This window comes from Pungitius pungitius, chromosome 8 (genome assembly GCF_949316345.1).
Source record: "Pungitius pungitius chromosome 8, fPunPun2.1, whole genome shotgun sequence".
Lineage (NCBI taxonomy): Eukaryota > Metazoa > Chordata > Actinopteri > Perciformes > Gasterosteidae > Pungitius > Pungitius pungitius.
The window spans coordinates 14,756,220-14,773,857 of record NC_084907.1 but is presented as its reverse complement, the minus strand read 5'-3'; the positions used below and the strand labels follow the sequence as shown (position 1 = coordinate 14,773,857).

At 43.9% G+C, this 17,638-nt stretch overlaps 1 protein-coding gene across 4 annotated transcripts in view; it reads right to left on the bottom strand.

Annotated features, from left to right (window-relative positions):
- The window catches only part of dip2bb (disco-interacting protein 2 homolog Bb), a 29,983-nt gene that overhangs the window by 3,072 nt on the left and 9,273 nt on the right, over positions 1 to 17,638 (bottom strand). Inside the window, exons 2-39 of one of the 4 annotated variants that reach the window (XM_037489858.2) lie at positions 16,063 to 16,134; positions 15,177 to 15,329; positions 11,805 to 11,930; positions 11,282 to 11,689; positions 10,920 to 11,066; positions 10,722 to 10,739; positions 10,177 to 10,296; positions 9,414 to 9,611; positions 9,212 to 9,303; positions 8,996 to 9,106; positions 8,781 to 8,904; positions 8,505 to 8,614; positions 8,274 to 8,376; positions 8,129 to 8,193; positions 7,900 to 7,993; positions 7,687 to 7,806; positions 7,474 to 7,588; positions 6,983 to 7,122; positions 6,492 to 6,628; positions 6,326 to 6,406; positions 6,055 to 6,182; positions 5,702 to 5,816; positions 5,299 to 5,500; positions 4,614 to 4,726; positions 4,325 to 4,348; positions 3,831 to 3,911; positions 3,571 to 3,694; positions 3,332 to 3,453; positions 2,868 to 2,979; positions 2,161 to 2,270; positions 1,706 to 1,836; positions 1,434 to 1,602; positions 1,182 to 1,352; positions 1,015 to 1,076; positions 779 to 836; positions 594 to 668; positions 307 to 481; positions 97 to 220 (exon numbers count right to left, since the gene is read on the bottom strand). In XM_037489858.2, the coding sequence (XP_037345755.2) occupies positions 97 to 220; positions 307 to 481; positions 594 to 668; positions 779 to 836; positions 1,015 to 1,076; positions 1,182 to 1,352; positions 1,434 to 1,602; positions 1,706 to 1,836; positions 2,161 to 2,270; positions 2,868 to 2,979; positions 3,332 to 3,453; positions 3,571 to 3,694; positions 3,831 to 3,911; positions 4,325 to 4,348; positions 4,614 to 4,726; positions 5,299 to 5,500; positions 5,702 to 5,816; positions 6,055 to 6,182; positions 6,326 to 6,406; positions 6,492 to 6,628; positions 6,983 to 7,122; positions 7,474 to 7,588; positions 7,687 to 7,806; positions 7,900 to 7,993; positions 8,129 to 8,193; positions 8,274 to 8,376; positions 8,505 to 8,614; positions 8,781 to 8,904; positions 8,996 to 9,106; positions 9,212 to 9,303; positions 9,414 to 9,611; positions 10,177 to 10,296; positions 10,722 to 10,739; positions 10,920 to 11,066; positions 11,282 to 11,689; positions 11,805 to 11,930; positions 15,177 to 15,329; positions 16,063 to 16,134 (4,630 nt within the window). The remainder of the gene's footprint in view (positions 1 to 96; positions 221 to 306; positions 482 to 593; positions 669 to 778; positions 837 to 1,014; positions 1,077 to 1,181; positions 1,353 to 1,433; positions 1,603 to 1,705; positions 1,837 to 2,160; positions 2,271 to 2,867; positions 2,980 to 3,331; positions 3,454 to 3,570; positions 3,695 to 3,830; positions 3,912 to 4,324; positions 4,349 to 4,613; positions 4,727 to 5,298; positions 5,501 to 5,701; positions 5,817 to 6,054; positions 6,183 to 6,325; positions 6,407 to 6,491; positions 6,629 to 6,982; positions 7,123 to 7,473; positions 7,589 to 7,686; positions 7,807 to 7,899; positions 7,994 to 8,128; positions 8,194 to 8,273; positions 8,377 to 8,504; positions 8,615 to 8,780; positions 8,905 to 8,995; positions 9,107 to 9,211; positions 9,304 to 9,413; positions 9,612 to 10,176; positions 10,297 to 10,721; positions 10,740 to 10,919; positions 11,067 to 11,281; positions 11,690 to 11,804; positions 11,931 to 15,176; positions 15,330 to 16,062; positions 16,135 to 17,638) is intronic. The other 3 variants (XM_037489861.2, XM_037489860.2, XM_037489862.2) reach the window with 3 other exon arrangements.

Below are 17,638 nucleotides of genomic sequence, written 5' to 3'. Positions count from 1 at the left end.
TAATTCAATGCATGCACCACTGTGTGCTAATGGAGCAGTTAATAAGTTACTAAATGTGTCTGGTCGGTATGTTCTGAATATCGGGAGCGTTCTCACCTCTCAGCTATACTGCGGTGAGCCCGGGACACGGAAATTTCAATGTCAGTCGGGTGGTAGCGCAGCCCTCGAAGCTCCAGAGTCTCATCCAGTGAGCCCACCACGAAGAGAGCATCGTGCCGATCTGAGAACAGAAATACTGGCAATGTAATCCACCCTGTATCTATTTAGTCTTAAATGTAGACGTGAGTTACGTCAGGGTCTACTCACCCCCGTTGGCCTCTAACAGCTCGGTCCTCTTCACAAAACCCAAGTATCCCGTCCTGGCCCATAAGGTCTGCGGGTCTCCAAAGCTGAGCTTGGTGTTGAAGTGGTTGGCCTGAAGACTCTCCTCTCCATAGATGGTGTAGTAGCCACTGGCATTGTGAGGGCTGTTCACCCAGATCTGAGGGAGCAACGCACACACACACCAGATCACGACTTGTTTTCAGAAGGAACAAGGGTTTACCCACCTTCATGTCAAGATGCCATCATTTTGTGTAGTCTATACATCTCACCTCTCCTAGATGAGAGTCACCAAGTGGACCTCGGGTCTCGGGATTTACAATTATTACCCGAACACCTGGTAGTATCTGTGGATGAAAAAAAAAAGAAGGTTTCACTGGGAACATGAATCACCCTTCATAATAATAATTAATTGAGTGAATTTGTACTGTTGGTTTATTATTGTAAATCGGCTCACCTTGCCAGACTCCATCAGAGGAAGACTCTGGGGCGCTCCTCTCTCCACCAGCCTCACTCTATATATGAAGATGTATACAGTCACCTTACAATCCACACTGTAGCTCTTAAACATTAACTAAGAACCAAACTCATCCGAACACAGTAGCCCGGCCAAAGTACTTTTTAAATTGAGAAGGATCACCTTAGGATCATTTAAACCTGTCGCCTTGGTTGTAATTGTCCATGTGTTCTTACCTGTCATGCCGAAGGGACTTCATGTCCACATAAACTGTACAGGGATCCGGACCAGTGGTGCCCTGTAACACAGAAAGAGTAGGTACACACAGGTCCCGCTTGACCTCATCCAGGTATAGTTCAAAGTGTACTTCCATGTGAAGTCAGGTTGAGTTGGTTGGTCATACCTGCAGGCAAACTGCCAGGTTAACCCGCGAACCAAAGGTCGTGCTGACAGCTCTGGACGACAGCCCGATGTCCTTGAATAGCTTTGTGAAGGAGTGTGAGAGGCCGAGCCGAGGGCGTTCCTCCGCTATCACCACGCAGCTTCGCACACAAGACAGGCTCACACCACGGGCCTGAAACACACCCACATAGAACGATCGAGTCCTTATTCATGCTCACCTCTGTCAATAAATGTATATGTATGCATTCCTCACCTTGAGCAGCTCAGTCTGAGAGCCCAACCCTTTGGTGCAGAGCTCCATGACGGAGTAGGAGCAGAACGTGTCTCTGATCCGATACTGACTGAGTGTACTCAGCCAAAGAGACAAGCAGCTCTCCAACTCAAAGGGAGGAATCAGGACGGATTGGTGGCCTGAGTAGACACTACAAGACAAGACATGAGGGAGAATGTTGGGGGAGAACTACTTCACAGAGAACCTTACTCCTTGGCATGTGCATGGATCCATGTATCGTAGGTTTACTGCACCTTGCGAGGCACCACAAGACGAAGCCCAGACCACAGTAGGGGTCCAGGCAGATAGCTATTTGTCGAGAGGAGTACAGTTCACACTGCAGCTTTACGGAGCGACAAAGTGCACTGACCGCCGCATGGGAGATCTGCAACAAACACAAAGATGCATTAGAGAAGAAAAATGCCACGCTGACACCAGGAATGATTCAATGCTTATTCAATTTATTTCTGTCTAACAGGCGTGCCTTCCTCTATTTTGTGAAGAATAAGTATAAACAGAGCTTGATTGAACTGAATGCTGCTGAAAGTGGAGTTGTAAATCTCTTTAGAGCAGAAGGGAGAAGCCAATTTGGGTAATTACTGTAGATTCATTACTATTGTCGATACCTTTCTATACATTATCTTTTGATACGCATCGCCCTTTAAGAAGAAACACTGCAGCAGTTGAGAGCGAAGAGCCTCGGTCTCACCTTAACCCCAGTGAGCATGCCTGTAGTGGACACACTGAAGTCCAGATAAGCAATCATCTCTGCTGTGGGCGGTTTATAGATCTGGGGAGGCCGGCGACGAGGAAGGTCATCTGCACAAAATGACAGTGCTTGTTTTTTAGGGAACAGAACAGATGTTCAATATATTGAGCAATAATGACGCAAACAGAAATAAACCAAACAGATGCATTGTTTACTGTCACTTATTGCCCTGAGATAATAATACTAGAATCACATACTGTATCAACTCATTCCTGTTTTACGGAAGATGACAGACAGGTATTACAAGAACAACAGTAGACATCAAGTATGCATTAAGCACTTAACTACCCACAAGTTTGCCCACCCCATAATGTTTGTAATAACTAAAGAAAGTACTGCAGAAAAACAGCTACTTCCTGTTCTTAATGCTGCAAATGATCAACAATAACTGACCTGAGCACTTCTGACAGCACTTTATACACATTACTAACTTAAGACGCAATGCGACAACAATTACAAGCAACGGATATTGCTTTGAAATTGACCAATAAGAAAGTCATGTATTGCTAATTCAGGAGTACAGTCCCGTCTTAATACAAATACTTATGAAACGCTTTACAGTCATTTCATGTGGATTTAATGTTAAAAAATCTGTCAGTGATGTCACATTTCCTGTTATGAAGAGTCAAAATGTTTTGGTTTCTTACCTGTGTCAATGATTATTGGCCACGTTTTAATGTTAACTGAAGCAGCGGCCTCTTTGGAGCGCAGAGTCCTCATGAGACTTTGAGTGGTGAGGATACATGCGGCTTTACTGACCTGGTAAAAAAAAGCATAAGCATGAATAATTCCAATTGGAGAAGCTGCGACACATTTTTAGTCATCACATACACCATTGCACATGAGATGATTTACCTTCTAAAGCCCAAAACGTACTGAATTTCTGAGGCAGATACAACATTAATTTCAGAAAAAATACAAAAACTTTTTAAAGACTTAAATGGTGTATTTCACAATGAGAAAACACAAACTTATAACACACAGGTTATTCCTTATAATATCTACACAAGTAGGTCACAAATTAAAATACTAGGATTAAATGAATGCACACACATTTAAGTACACACAAACCCATGGACATGCACAAATGCACAAAAGAGAGCACACTCACATCAATAATCATTCGGACAGTAGGAAGTGTGGCTGCCAGGTTCTGAGGGTGCGGTGGTCTGACGTTAACAGGAACACATCCAGCGTAAAGACAGCCGTAGAAGGCGGCTATCAAATCAATTCCTGAGAGAAACATAGAGTACAGGTGGTGGAGTAAGAAAAAAGAAGAAAAGAAGACTTACTATAACGACTTGTAAGGGGGTTAAAATAGGTGGACAGGAGGAAAGAGGCAGAACCCACCGGGAGGATAAAGCAGAACTACGTTCTCTCCGGTGTTGATGCTGCCTTTCTCAGTGAGAGCTGCGGCTATTTTCTCTGCTCGCTTGTGCAGCTGGAGGCAGGTCGCTGTGCTCACTGTGACACCCTAAAGGAGAGCAATGAGGCAGGAATACAACGTCACCGAAAACACAACTAGCAATATTATCAATCCTAGGCATTGCAGTCAAGGTATAGACTATACACAATGTGTTTCTCTGCATATGATCAGATCCAGGTGATACCTTTGAATTAAGAAGAACGAAGAGGACGTGGTCTGCGTCTGTCTGCGCCCTCCACTGTAGAGCCTCTGACAAATACTGATGCTGAAATCAAAGGAAATGATAATTAGATGTACTGGATATTTGAGGTTGTGCTTCTAATCAGGGAGGGGTTTAGTGCTGATGGAACAATTTATTACACCTGAATAAAAGAGGCCGCACACTATAGGACACAGCTGTCTCTTACCAACGTGCAAATAATTTAAACCACATACTCAAAGCCAATACTGCTCTTAAAATGAAAAAGAACTTAAATTGAAAGAAATTTGAAGAAACATTTACCAGTACAACAAGGAACAGCAAAATAAAGTAGCAAAACAGGTACTTGGAATAAACATGCAAAGCTCTGCTTGTGTCACATTTTAACACAAGCACACAAAATAAAACCACAATACAACAATGCAACAAGAAAAACCAAGGGCATGGGGAAGATGCCAGAGGGGCGCCATCATTCTTACCATCACAGTGGGCCACATACAGAGCTACATCCAGAGAATGAGGAGAGCAGAAAGAGAAAAGAGTCCACGTTTTTTTCCATATAAAACTGAGCTTGTTTGAGCCTTTGAACCATTGTAACACAGCGGGAAGTCTCTAAGCTCCACTATCCACCAATGTAACATGTATGAACAGTGGTACTGATCATGTGTTTCCTGCTGACGTTAAAGAGCATGCATGCATCTCTTTAGAAAGTGGGAAGAGTTAGTGAGCTGTTGAAAGTGGGAGCCACACCACTCATGGTCATGCTACCTTTCGGACGAGATCCTGGTCGTCGATCACGCCGAGGTCCCTGCCGGCAGCCTGGGCGATCCTCTTCCCCGCCACCAGGTTGCCCACCATCACGGACGCAGGACCAACACCAACTGAAGGAGAAACAGAGAGTGTAAAGTGCATAACGGAGCAAAAGATTTAGTGTCAGAGAGAAAGACAGAGGAGACACATATAATATAAAACACATAATGTTGTTCTTTCCCCCCATATTTCATTCATGTTCTTCTTTGTTTTTATGTTCATTTTGTGTACTTGATGTTGTCAGTATTTTATGCTGGAAATGTTAAAATATGAAAATAATATGAAGAGGATTGGAAAATGTAATTGATAGTAACATATTTCCCAATAAAGCACCCAAGTAAACCCCAGTTATAATCCTGTTAGAAAACAAAAGAGCTTTAATTTGTAAGTGACTAAAAAGAGAACATTCTCGCCTGCTTTAGTGCTTTGTGACACAGATGTTAAACACTGCTGTATGCCGATTGTGTGACATTTGTCGAACTTTGCCACAGCCAGAAGCCAACGTGTCAGAAACATTGCTTTCCCCAAATCAGAAACCGTTATGTGTACCCATTATGTAACACTACTGACCACGCTCTAATTTCACCAAACACGTTCATGAGTGACTCTCACAGGCAGAACTTCAACAGTAACTGTTGCCTACCGGGCTGCTTCTGGCGCGGCTTCGGCAGGTTGGTGACACACGTGTGGGGACACATTAGGATGTTGCAGGGGTGCAGGTTGCCATCCAGGAAGAACTGCTTGGTGTCAGAGATGTGGATGCCACCCAGCGGGGTTTTAGGTAAGGTGTTGGCCGGGACCAGAGCCAGACAGTAGAGGCCCACCTGGTGGATGCTGTCGATAGCCTGCAGACAACACAAAAACAACTCAAGCGCTTCTGTTTGTATATAACAGATGTACACTGGGTGGCGGTGGTGTAAGCCAACAACACGTGATTTACTGGGTTTCAAGCATTAAAATACAAAACAAGATGTGTGTATTGTCTCCAGTTTCCAAAAGCTGCTTCACAATAAAACCACGACAAAGAAGAAGGTGAGCGGACGTACCTGGAGCACTCGGCTCATCCACTGGAAGCTGTCCTCTTCGCTTGCGTCTGGCCTCTGCTCCGCCACAATCGCCACTCTCTCATCATAAAACACTGTGACTGAAAACACAGCGATTCTGAAACAAGAAAAAACACAGACAAGTATGTTGAAGGCCGCTCGCAGGGTGTGAAGGTCAGAAATCTGTAAGCAACGCCAGCATTTCGTCCAGTGGTGCCCTGTGCTGTGCAGCTGTGCCTCTCTTGTACCAACAGGTGTCAGTGGTGATTAATTAGGATCCACACCTGACCGAGAGAGCACCGCCATCCAGCTCACATTTGACATTTCATATGAGAGGAATTTAGTGCTCTCCTCACCTCCCACGGTACACGGTCTTGACTGGCTCAACGGCAAGAGCGGTGGCCACCAGGTCATCAGCGTTGTGCCTCCGACCGCTCACCATCAGCAGACCCTCGATCTTGCCCACCACAAAGATCAAGCTGCCCTGCACAGCGGGGGGGGGGGGGGAGGACACACAGCGGGGTCATTATGCTGCCGGCATACAGAGCCATTCGACGACAGACAGAGAAAAGGAGGGTTTACAGCACGGCTCACAGAGTGGTACAGTGATGAAACGGTTCTACTTACTGGGCCAACAAACCCCAAGAGTCCTGACCGCACAAATGGGATCTCTCCAATGGGAACTCCGTTTGAATTTACTGGTATCACCTGAACACAACCGTCACAGCATCACATTAATCCGTTACAGCAATACACAAATTGTTGGATTGGGAATTAAATATTACTTTCATACCTCAAAGGTGTTTTTGGTGACCCCGGGCAGGCCGTAGTACATGTTTCCTCCAGCACGGGAGTTGATTATTATCTCACCAATCTCATCTGTTTTACACAGCTGAGGAGGTCCATCGGGCCTAACAGTGCACATCAGAGCTGGAGGCACACAACGTCAGCATTCAGACATCTAACATCTAATAGACTTCAGAAATTGACATTGCACATTTCAGCCGAGTTGTTTTAACTACATGACATGACTATCCATCTGGACAATGAAGATAAACATTCAATAATATCTAAAGCAGATATTCTTTTATTTTGCTATTGAGGTTTCAGGAGGAGCATTAATATTGTCTGAGCTTGGTGACTTTGGAGATGTCATGAAATTATGTTTCATGACTGTACTGATTGGAGGAAGAACCCAGGACCACTGAGATAACGTGAATACATACAGCGTCTTTAATTTGTTTTTGATGCCTTCCTTTTGACTTATTCATGTTCCCTTCTAACCTCCAGGCATGACATGCCCAACGTCTTGTACAGTCAGGGCCGAGTTCTTGTCCTCTGTGTTGACCCTGATGACACCGTGGCTCAGGCCGCCCAAGGAAAGAATGGCACGGGCAGGGAGCGGTGTGCCCGGTACTCCCGGTCTGCACAGGGGAGAGCTCGATCAATCATCAGCATTCCCATCTATCCCATCGGTTCATACAGTTAGCCATCTGCCAGCATCACGTACAACAGTCTACCTTTCCAGTCACTCAGCCACACAGTAAAAAATTACAATCATTCTTGAGGGGGCTAGTCTGTCATGCTTTTTCTTTCATTATTCCTTATGTCTTTTCATGGGTCTTGGTTTAAACTGGTGGGCAGGAAGATGGAAGAAATGTGAGGTAGGTTGGGAAAGGGACTTATAAGATAAAAGGGGGGTTTATTGTTAAGTTTGTCCTTTTTCTGTAATATCACTATGTTACAAAAAAATAAAATATGGATCAGTCACATACCTGCGTATAGCTACTGTCATAGCCTCGGGGGAGGTGGCACAGGGACAGATAACCTCAGGTTTCAGCCCGTGGGACTGAAACACGTTCAGGAAGGCATCACAGGAAGACACAGACCCTTGACGGCAAGAAGTAAGGATTTGGACATATTAAGTCTCATTTGTGTCGCTTGAAAATGCCTATTTTTGCAAAGCTGGAGCGTCACAAAGTACTCACAGGGGTTAGCACCATCAGCAACAATCAGCATACGTAAAGACGCCAGACTGGTGTCTCTCTGTTCGCGGTGAGCCATCATGGCCCAGTGTAGATCACGGCACTTCACCAAAGCTATACGAGCTGCACAAGAACAGTGGCATGTCAGGTAATGTCAAGCATGTATCATGGGTTACTCTTATACGGAACCACTCAGGCTGATAGAAGTGTGAATACCTTTGTGAATGTGGACCCTCTGTACCCAGGAGAGAGGACACGCCTTCATTACTGCGTAGGGAACACTGATGGTGTGTATCCTGTTCATCACAGCCTGGAAACAAACGAGACTTAATTAAGCAGCCAATGTAACATGATGTTTATTATTTTTCTCATCAAAACCTCATATTAATTCTTTCTAATGTATTTTGTTTTAAAATTGCGGAAAGAGAAAAAAAATCACACATACCGTGAGAACTCCGTGCCACAGGCCCATATCCTTTTTGAAGTCCAGGACATTCACCAACGTTTCCCCTTTGAAGTGAAGAAAGTGACTTTAGCCTCATAACAGTTACGTTGATGAGGAAAGTGCACGACGATGACTCTTCACCCACCTTCAGTGTAGTTGCAGGCCTGGGTCAGCGCCTGGCAGTGGGTCAACATGGCCACTTTAGACACCGCCACACCCACGACTGTTCCATCTTTACTTGCCTTGTACTGAACAGAGGGGAAACACAAGAGTCCGCGTGAATACCTTCATCAACGTTCAGTTTAGCCAGTTGTACTATATTTTCTGGTAACTGGTTATTGGAATCAGCCGACCTACCGGTGAGCAGCTTTGTTACCTCTATATATGACGGGTCAGTGTTGGCAGTGGGGATGTGCGGCTGCCAGTCTTTGGAGGGTTTGGTCAGGTATTTTGTGTCCGTCACCACCCACTTTAGTCGAGGCCAGCCTGTCAGAGAAAGAAGGGCATCGATGAAATCAAGTAAAATGATTACAAAAGTACATTGTACAGTCTGAAGGTTACCTGAGATTTAGCCAGTATATTTTTTACAGAATTATTTAACAAAGTAGTTTGAATAAAGTTGAATCAAATCAAGATAAATGAAAGAGCAAACCTTTGAACTGCAGTATTTCCCCCGTGGGTGTTTTGGGTAAACCCTTCAGACAGATCTCACTGGTGAGAGCCAGACCAACACCACAACTACCCAGCAGAAACCCCACCTGGCAGATACCTGCATCCTGAAAACAACACACACACAAAACACACATGAAAAAACATTCAGAGCTAAACGGAGCACAATGCTCGTGCCATCTCTGATGGATTTCTTACTTTGCGAGACAGCGGCACTTCAATAGGTACAGGTATGACTTCAGCTAGCAGGCAGCCGTAGAAGGCCACCCAGAACATCCCGGGGTCACTGTTGGGGTACACCAGCGCCACCTGCCAAGACATTCAACTTTGCATTCAGCACCTTGTTGCTGCAAAGCGCGGTGTACCTCCGTGCCTCCACTGTTAGTCGGGCATATTGTGAGCGGGCTCGCTCGCCTTGTCTCCAGGTTTGAGGATTTGCTCGTTCTTGGTGCCCAGCTTGTTCAGGAGAGTGTACGCCAGCTTCACGCTGCGACTCCACAGCTTTCCTGACAGACAGAAGGCGGAGCGGGGAGGAGGTTATTTAGGAGGGGAGGTTGTACCGTCTCAGCACTGCCAAAATAAATCGCATCTCACAAAGTAGAGTCCTGTTTCTAACCATATGTCAGTGTATAAAGCGGTTTGCCCGTGATGTCGAGAGCGGTGAGGGCGGGGCTCTTCCCCTGAGTGGACCCCCAACGGGCCAACGCCGCCTGCAGGGCTGGGGGCCAGTTACTGACGACACCCAGAGGCTCTCCTTTCACCGGCATGATCTGGCGGCCCTCCGGCTTGGGTGTGTTGGGGTCCGGCTGGGGCACTGTGAGAGAGGAGCATGCATGTAACTGATTAATGAGGTCATTCTAGGATGCTAACGGGATAAAATAGGGTGCGTTATACTTTAACAGCGTTTCACTGATTCAGTCTATTGATTCAGGCTTTCTCTTTCCTCTGTGTTCCGTAATCTGTTCTCTTTTGTCAAAACAAACAGAAAGTGTATGGATCATTTGTGATGACTTTGGTAAGACTTTGTACATAGTGCACTTGCATATAAATTTATACTTTTTGTATAAGCAGTTATAATCCTTTATAAATAATTGTATGCACAATTCATAAGGATTAAAAAATAATCAAAACACATGACTTAATCGATGAAGGTTCACACTACATCTTTTGTACTCCAACCGAACTATAACCCGGTTTATCATATCACCGGGTTATAATTAATCCATAAAGCATTAGTACGCATTTATGAAACTGTGATCAAGACATTTGTTACAATTTATAAAGTTGTCAACTGTACGCCAAATCAATTTATTAATATAGCGATGTCTGCTCAACTCATTGAAACTCAGATTCGGACTGTCCAAATGTTTCCTGCGCACCTTCCACGATCTCCTCCGCGTCGTCGGTGAAGAACTCGCTGAGGGGAGGCCTCTTGGGCCTTTTCAGGGTGTTGAGCAGCTGCTGGATCTTGGTAGACACTCTGCTGTTCACAGGAACTCCTAACAGGCAGACAGAGAGGGGCGTGGCGGGACAAACGCACGGTCACACACGCGTTGGCTTGGACATCGATTGACGCAACGCTACATGTCTAAACATCTTACCATCTCATTGTCTGCTGCTCTTCATCCCATTACACAAGAGGCTATTCCTTAGTTGAGATTGAATTGCCAATAACATGATTTTATTTCTTGTGGGAATGAAAAGCAGCACAAGTAGGTGGCACCAACACGAGGAAAAACAGTGAGAGCTGGGGGAGAGGTTGTTCATTTGGTTTGGGGTCACACGAGAGGATTCATTCTGTGTGAGGATGTGGATTTTGTGGCATTTATTTTGATCGTCCTTCGTTAAAAACAAGGGGGGAGAGTAAGGGTGAAACAGCAGACACAGAAGGCTACAGACATTATACATTAAGGTGTTTCCTTACTCTGGATATTACCTCTTGCTATCAGGTAGTCATTAAACGTGACAGGGCAGAAAAAGATCAAGAAGAGAAGACAGCAGTAAAGTGTGATTAATGATACATCATCGTTGAAGGGCAACACACAAGAGATATTTCTGAATGGTCAAACAATCCCGCAAAGACTGAAAGATACGATCTAATGATTTGTTGTGTGGTCGTTACCGTCCGCAGTCTCCATCATGCTCGAGCGGCTCTGTCCACGGCTCATCCCTCGGACCACAGCGTTTGAGGGCAGGTCGACCCTGGGACCTCTCGATGGGGGGGCCACAGCTGTCACATCTGGAGGGGGGGCACTGTTTTCTGATGGCGCTGCAGGTGAAGCGAGGGCAGACAGTCAGGGACAAAGTCATCCTCAAGTTTCAGTTTGCTTTCTAATAATAGCTGGCACTAGATATTCAAACGTTCCAAATATAGGATTCTTTTGGAGCTCAAATTCTTTCCGTGGGACAGCCTATACGTTATTAACTCATACTAATTACACAACTGGTGTCCATGAACATCTTAGTCATACATTTGGGTCTCACCAATGCGACTGTGAGCCAGCATGCCCGTGATAGCTGCAGTGTGGGCTGAGGGCTGAGGCTGGTGCTGAGGCTGAGGCTGAGGCTGGAGCTGAGGCTGAGGCTGGTGCTGCGGCTGAGGCTGGTGCTGAGGCTGAGGCTGGTGCTGCGGCTGGTAGTGAGGCTGATACAGAGGTTGGTACTGCGGCTTGTACTGTGGCTGAGGCTGGGACTTAGGCTGGCTCTGAGGCTGCGGCTTGGCCTCTCCGTGTGACAAGGTGGAGGAAGCTGAGGAGGAGGTGGAGGAGCCCTGGACAGTGCGGTTGATCCAAGAGTCCGGGCTCTGCAGGTTGGGATTGACCACAAGCGACGTGGGGACCACGGATGACTGCCTGCGTGCAGACGTTTCATCTTCAGATCCTGATGAGGAGTCTAAGAGCAAGAGAGAGAGTTCCAAGTCGTAATATTCAGCACTGTATCCTCCTAACTCTAAATGTCAATAACTGTGAAAAAAAACGCCGCAGATGGACTCTCCTTCCCGTCCTACCTGGTGGTGTGCGCATTTCGATGGGAGATGGGACATAAGTGGAGCGTCGTTTAGTAGGCATGGGCAGGGCCATCTTCTCTTCCTTATGTTTAGCCAGGGCAGCTTGTACTGCCTCCGAATGGATGTCTGCACAGACACAAAATAAAACCCCTTTTTAAGCGTCTGATTCAAAGCAACAGTTAAACAAGAACAACAGTTCATGAACTCGCTCATTAAGTTTGGCAACAACACAAAAATGCCTAATTTTCTAAATAACTATGTTATGATTGAATGTTGTGCTCAGCAGTATGGTGATTATAGGGTAATTATAGTCTGGGAAGTTTAAATCCTGGTTCCTCTAATTTTATGACAGGTAAAAGTTCCTGCCTTCCTATAAACCTTTTGGGAAAGTACCTGCTAGCGAAAAAGACTTAAAAGGTTCCAAAAATAGTGGGAGGAGTAGTTCATGCAGTCTACTAATTATAGAATTGAATACAAGGTTGTGAGAAGAAGAAAAAGTTATATTATTTTTCCTTTTCCTGTCATTTCTGTCGGCAAACAGTGAGCTAGTTTCAGGACGATAAAGACAAAGTCCACAAAGAAACTTTAAATGAGTTGGAGAAAATCCTCGAAGGATGAGGATTTTTCCACTGAAAGAGGAAACCACAAGATAGACAAACAGGGTTTTAACCCACACACTTGCCTACATGGTGTAATAAGTGCAGATATGCTCTCAATTGATGACACCCACGGGGACATTATGAAAGACCATGTGAACAGCCACACAGTCAGAATAAAACACATGCAACAAAAGCCCACTCACTGACGGATCCCACGTGTATTTACTCAGGGGAGATAGTTTCCATTGAAACACATTTAAATAAACCATCAGGCACGGATCATCACACAGCAGCTGTGGGTCATAATTACATAACTGGCTTTTGGTTGAAGAGATCGCTCTGCACTAAATCAACTTCATAATGTCCAATTGTCACTCAGGGACGTCAGGAGAGGCTGACCTCCTACACATGAGGGCCGTCTCCGTGGCGATAAGCACGGTGGAGTGTGCTTTGGGTTTTGCATCAGCTCCTGATGAATGGGCAGGGTAAGGCCTTAATCTGGTATTATCTTTCATGAATACCTCTGTGGTTTACTATTACTTGTGTGGAACATGAACGTGTAACTCTAGAGGCAGCAGTCGCATAGGAGTGTTGAGTTGAGGAGGCAATGAGAGGTAATTCAAAGGCTTTAGACTATATTGACAGCCCATAAAAGTGATTTAATATTCTATTGTTTCAGATTTTTTCTCTTGCAGTGTTTTGTCATTTTCTCACTATTATGTGTCCAGTTATATTTTTTCAGCAATGCTAGCAGTATAGCTCTGGGCTCGAATTCCTCGCTTTATAGCTAAAAACCAGCAACACTGATGACATTGCCAACAACCACAGCTGTAATTTTGGTTAAGCGTTAATAAGCTAATGTTAGCAAAATGCAAAAATATAAATACAGTACGTTTGTGAACTTTGAAAACATCACAGTAATCATTACACCTGCTTAACATCAGTTAATTGTCATTGTAAGCATGTTAGCATGCTGATTTAGGCTGTGCTCTACTGGTTTGTATTAGCTAGGCTATCTCATAAACTGTATGTTAATCTCTATCTAAAAATGTAGATTTACTTTGGGATATAGAAATTAGAAGAAAATTTGAAATTAAACTATTATAAAACACACACAATTCATTTATCCCATTTATTAGAAGTAAAAAAAATGTATGCCAGCTGGGGTTTGGGAGGTAGAGTTGCATTGATTAAGTGTATTTACAGGTGAAACTCGAAAAATGTGAATATCGTGCAAAAGCTCATTACTTTCAGTAATTCAACTTAAAAGGTGAAACTAATATATTCTCATATATTATACAATATATGAGATAATATACTCATTACATGCAAAGTGAGATATTTCAAGCCTTTATTTGACATCATTTTGATGATTATGGCTATATAATATATATATATATATATATATATATATATATATATATATATATATATATATATATATATATATATACTAATATATTAGTTTCACCTTTTAGGTTGAATTACTGAAAGTAATGAGCTTTTGCACGATATTCTAATTTTTTGAGTTTCACCTGTATAATTTACAAAACTATTATTCTTATTCTTGATTTATTGGTGAAATTTCAATGTAGTGGTTATCACAGAGTGAATTATTGATTGTATTGGAAGCAATGAATAAATGAGTGAGGGAAAGACCCGTCACTGAAGATGACAGGCCTTTCTGCTTCCTCTGAAGGCAGCTTAGTGCTTTCTCACAGCACCACTGCACTGGAACGATCCTACTCTGTGAACATATCATTGAAAATGCAACACAATTTTCAGGTTTAATCATGATTAAAAGAGAAGCAACACCACTATACTGTGTGATGGGGTCCAGTCTACATCCAGGACATGGTGAAACCCTACATCCCAACCCGCACACTCTGCTCTGCATCTGCAAAGCTGCTTGTGATGATAGAAGGCTTATCATCTCTCTCCACGTTCTATATTTCTTTCCTCCAAGCTGTCTCGTTCAACCAGTCAGTCCTGGTACATTTTTACTTCTATGGTGCACTTTAAAGCCCAAGACAATGCTGCACTAATTCCATCAGCCCATTCTTGATCTATTTTTCAAGCTCTAATCCTCGCTTTGTTGAATCCTCTTTCCCGATCTCCTTCTGAATACTTCAATCAGATAATAAAATATTCTGATAATGTATTTGCTCACTGGTTAGATTTGATCGACATTGAATCATCCAGCCTAACAGATTTGGGATTTGTTAGCCTGGTGTGTAACATGCTGGAGTTTAAGGGGGTTTCAGAGTGAAGAGAATTAAGGAAACAAACAAATTCTGGAGGGAGGATGCTTTTACAGATTCAATATACTAACATCCTATTCATAATGCTCTGTGCCCTTTCACCTTAACTCTATTGCTCTGTTATCCTTTACCCCTTCAGCAGCGTTGGGTTCTCCCCTCCAGATCAGTATCCCCCCCTGTTAACCTCGCACATAGCTAGGGAGTGATGTCACAGACTTCCGAGATTGCTTTCACAGACTAGGGGTCCTCATTGAGCAGCTTCCTAGCTGCAGGGTGTCTCTCTCTCTCTCGCGCGCACACACACACACACACACACACACTTCTTTAATTGGTCCCTTTGAAACAGCCCAGTGTCTGAGTTTCAAAACAGGCTAGCTCAACTACTGAAGCTGATGTGGTTTACCGTGAAAGCTGTTACAAGAAGAAGTTACTGTATACGTCCTCTGTGCGTCACAGGAGTTTTTTGGGGGTGAAAGAAGCTGAAAGTAGTTTTCGGATGCTGGAGCCCTGACCTGATCGGTAGCGGTCGTCTCTGGTTCCTCCACTGCGATGGGTCTTGCGGGAGCGTCGCTCTCGGTAACGGGACGAGCTGGAGGGAGGAGGGCCGTGACTGGAGGAGGAGCTCGGAGCAGGAGGCTGTCTGTCATTCTGACGGGGAGGCTCAACTGGCAAACAAACACAGTAAACATGCATTCATGTTATTATTAGTATATGAGGATCTTCCTGATCCATCTTGGTTCTGCTGGGGTTAACTAAGGTACAGCGACAATTGGATCAATTGCCATTTAAATTAACTACCTAACTTTGGCCTCTGAGAAACAAATCTATTGATTGTGGAATTCCCAAGCCAAGTATTTTAGCAATTTTCTATTGAACAATAATGTACTTACAGGATAGTGTGTATAAATAATGCTTTAATGTTATCATGGAATTATTATGGAATGGAAGTTACTGCCCATCTTTTTTCTAACTATTATTTTTATATCTGTCAAACAAACCATTTGATACTGCATTCAGTAACAATACCTCATCATTCGTGCTGCACCATCAGTGAGATGAGCAGAGATTAGCAGCGAGATGGCACCACTATGAGGCACCAGTGTGCCAGTGCTCCAGTGAGCATCGTCAGGTCTGAACACCAGTGCCATTTATAGAGAAACATTTACATAACATGTAACGCAATATACCTCTCAGTTATGTTTCCCTCAATTGCTCTGCAATGTAACATATTTAGTGAACTGACAACTTATAAAAAGACATTAAGGTGAAAATAAAGCAATTATGAGAAATGAATAATGCAAAATACAATCAGGTTTAAGTGCTATTTGTTTTGTGTATGAACAGTAAAGGGGATACAAGGTCATTCAAACCCCAAAAAACAGAGAAGATGCTCTTTACCTGGAGTATGGATGAAGTAGGGAACCAGGAGTTTGGTCCTTTTCTTCTCATATCCCTTCTGTGTTATATCACCTGTAAAAGATCATAAAGAGGAGTGACCTTTAGACCTTTAGTCATAATGAGGCAAAGGCCGACTTGTATTTAATAGGATGTGAATCTACATCGGTTCACTCGTATTGTGAGCAGCACTAACATTCAGAGGCAGTCCATTTCAATTCTGCGTTACATAACACATACTTCTATATGCTTGATAAAACACATCCGAATTGAAAGATCCATCTAAGAAATATCTCTAATGCTTTGGTTAGGGGCAATGTTTTATTGATAACACTGGAGGACTGAGCTGCGTGCTCTGATGTACCTGAACCACGTCTTCAAGCACAACAGTTGTGATAGATCAACAGAGGGGAGAGAAACAGGTCAGAGAAAAAACAGAACCTTGTAAAGGAGATTGAAACACAGATGGATGCACACATTTGTTGCAGTATTCTCCAGAGATGGCTCAGGGCATCAAAGCTGTGGCTATCTTCCAGCCTCAAGTATGACACGAGGAGAAAAACAAAAACAGAACTAAATTTGGAAATGTGCAGAAGCGTGGGCGAGCGATGGGATGATTCAGAGATGCAGAGAGAGAACAGAAAGGCTTGAAAGCTGAGGGTAAGAAATGTGGGAGACACGCTGAGGAGGAAGTGACAAGAAGTGAGTCACGGTACATCTGACAGAGAGGACGCTAAAAGAGCCAAACGCCGCTCCTGTCCCCCCTGCAAACAGCCCATCTGCATCTCGCTCCACCCCACCACACACAACACAGGCCGACACAGATTCTCCACCAGCCCTGAAGCGATGCACTGACTCTGCCAAATTCCACTCAGGGCAAAGCTGTCCGATTTTGAGACACGGACCAAAGGTCCTTCTGGAGAGCCTCCACTCACTTTCATCATAAATGTGTTGAGCAGCAGTGATTCATTCAGTATGTTCGCTCCGGCTGCTCTCAAACCTCGTCACATTCCCATAAGACACACAGCTTACACTAACAGAATGAAAGACAATCAGAAGACTTTGGCTAAAAACCCGGATATTAGCAAGTGATCCCATTGAACCACTGCCACAACGACCTACAGGGGAGACATCGGGTCAGGCCGTTTAATCAGTGATATGGATATACATTCGGAGGGAAAAGAAAATCTGAACATGCATGCTATGCCTGTAATAGTGCACATTAATGAGGTAAATCCATCAAAAAATATTTTGAAAAAAAGTAGATAAACTAAATCAGATATTCACATAAGAACACATTTTGTTACTTTGGATTACGAATTGCTTTAAACATTTACTTTGTAGTGTAAACAAATAGTGTAAAGCAATCCCCCCCCCCCCCCCAAAAAAAACACAGATCCAACTGTACATTTAAATCTGGTCATATTTATTGAGCGTCATGTCAGAATTCTCTGTGACCCTCTTTTTGGTGGATTTGGTGGACAAGGATGCTAGACAGCTTTAATTCCCAGCCCAGTAACAGAGGCCGAGGTCCTGTGCTCACCTATATAAGCGATGAGGTCATTATTGACATGTGACA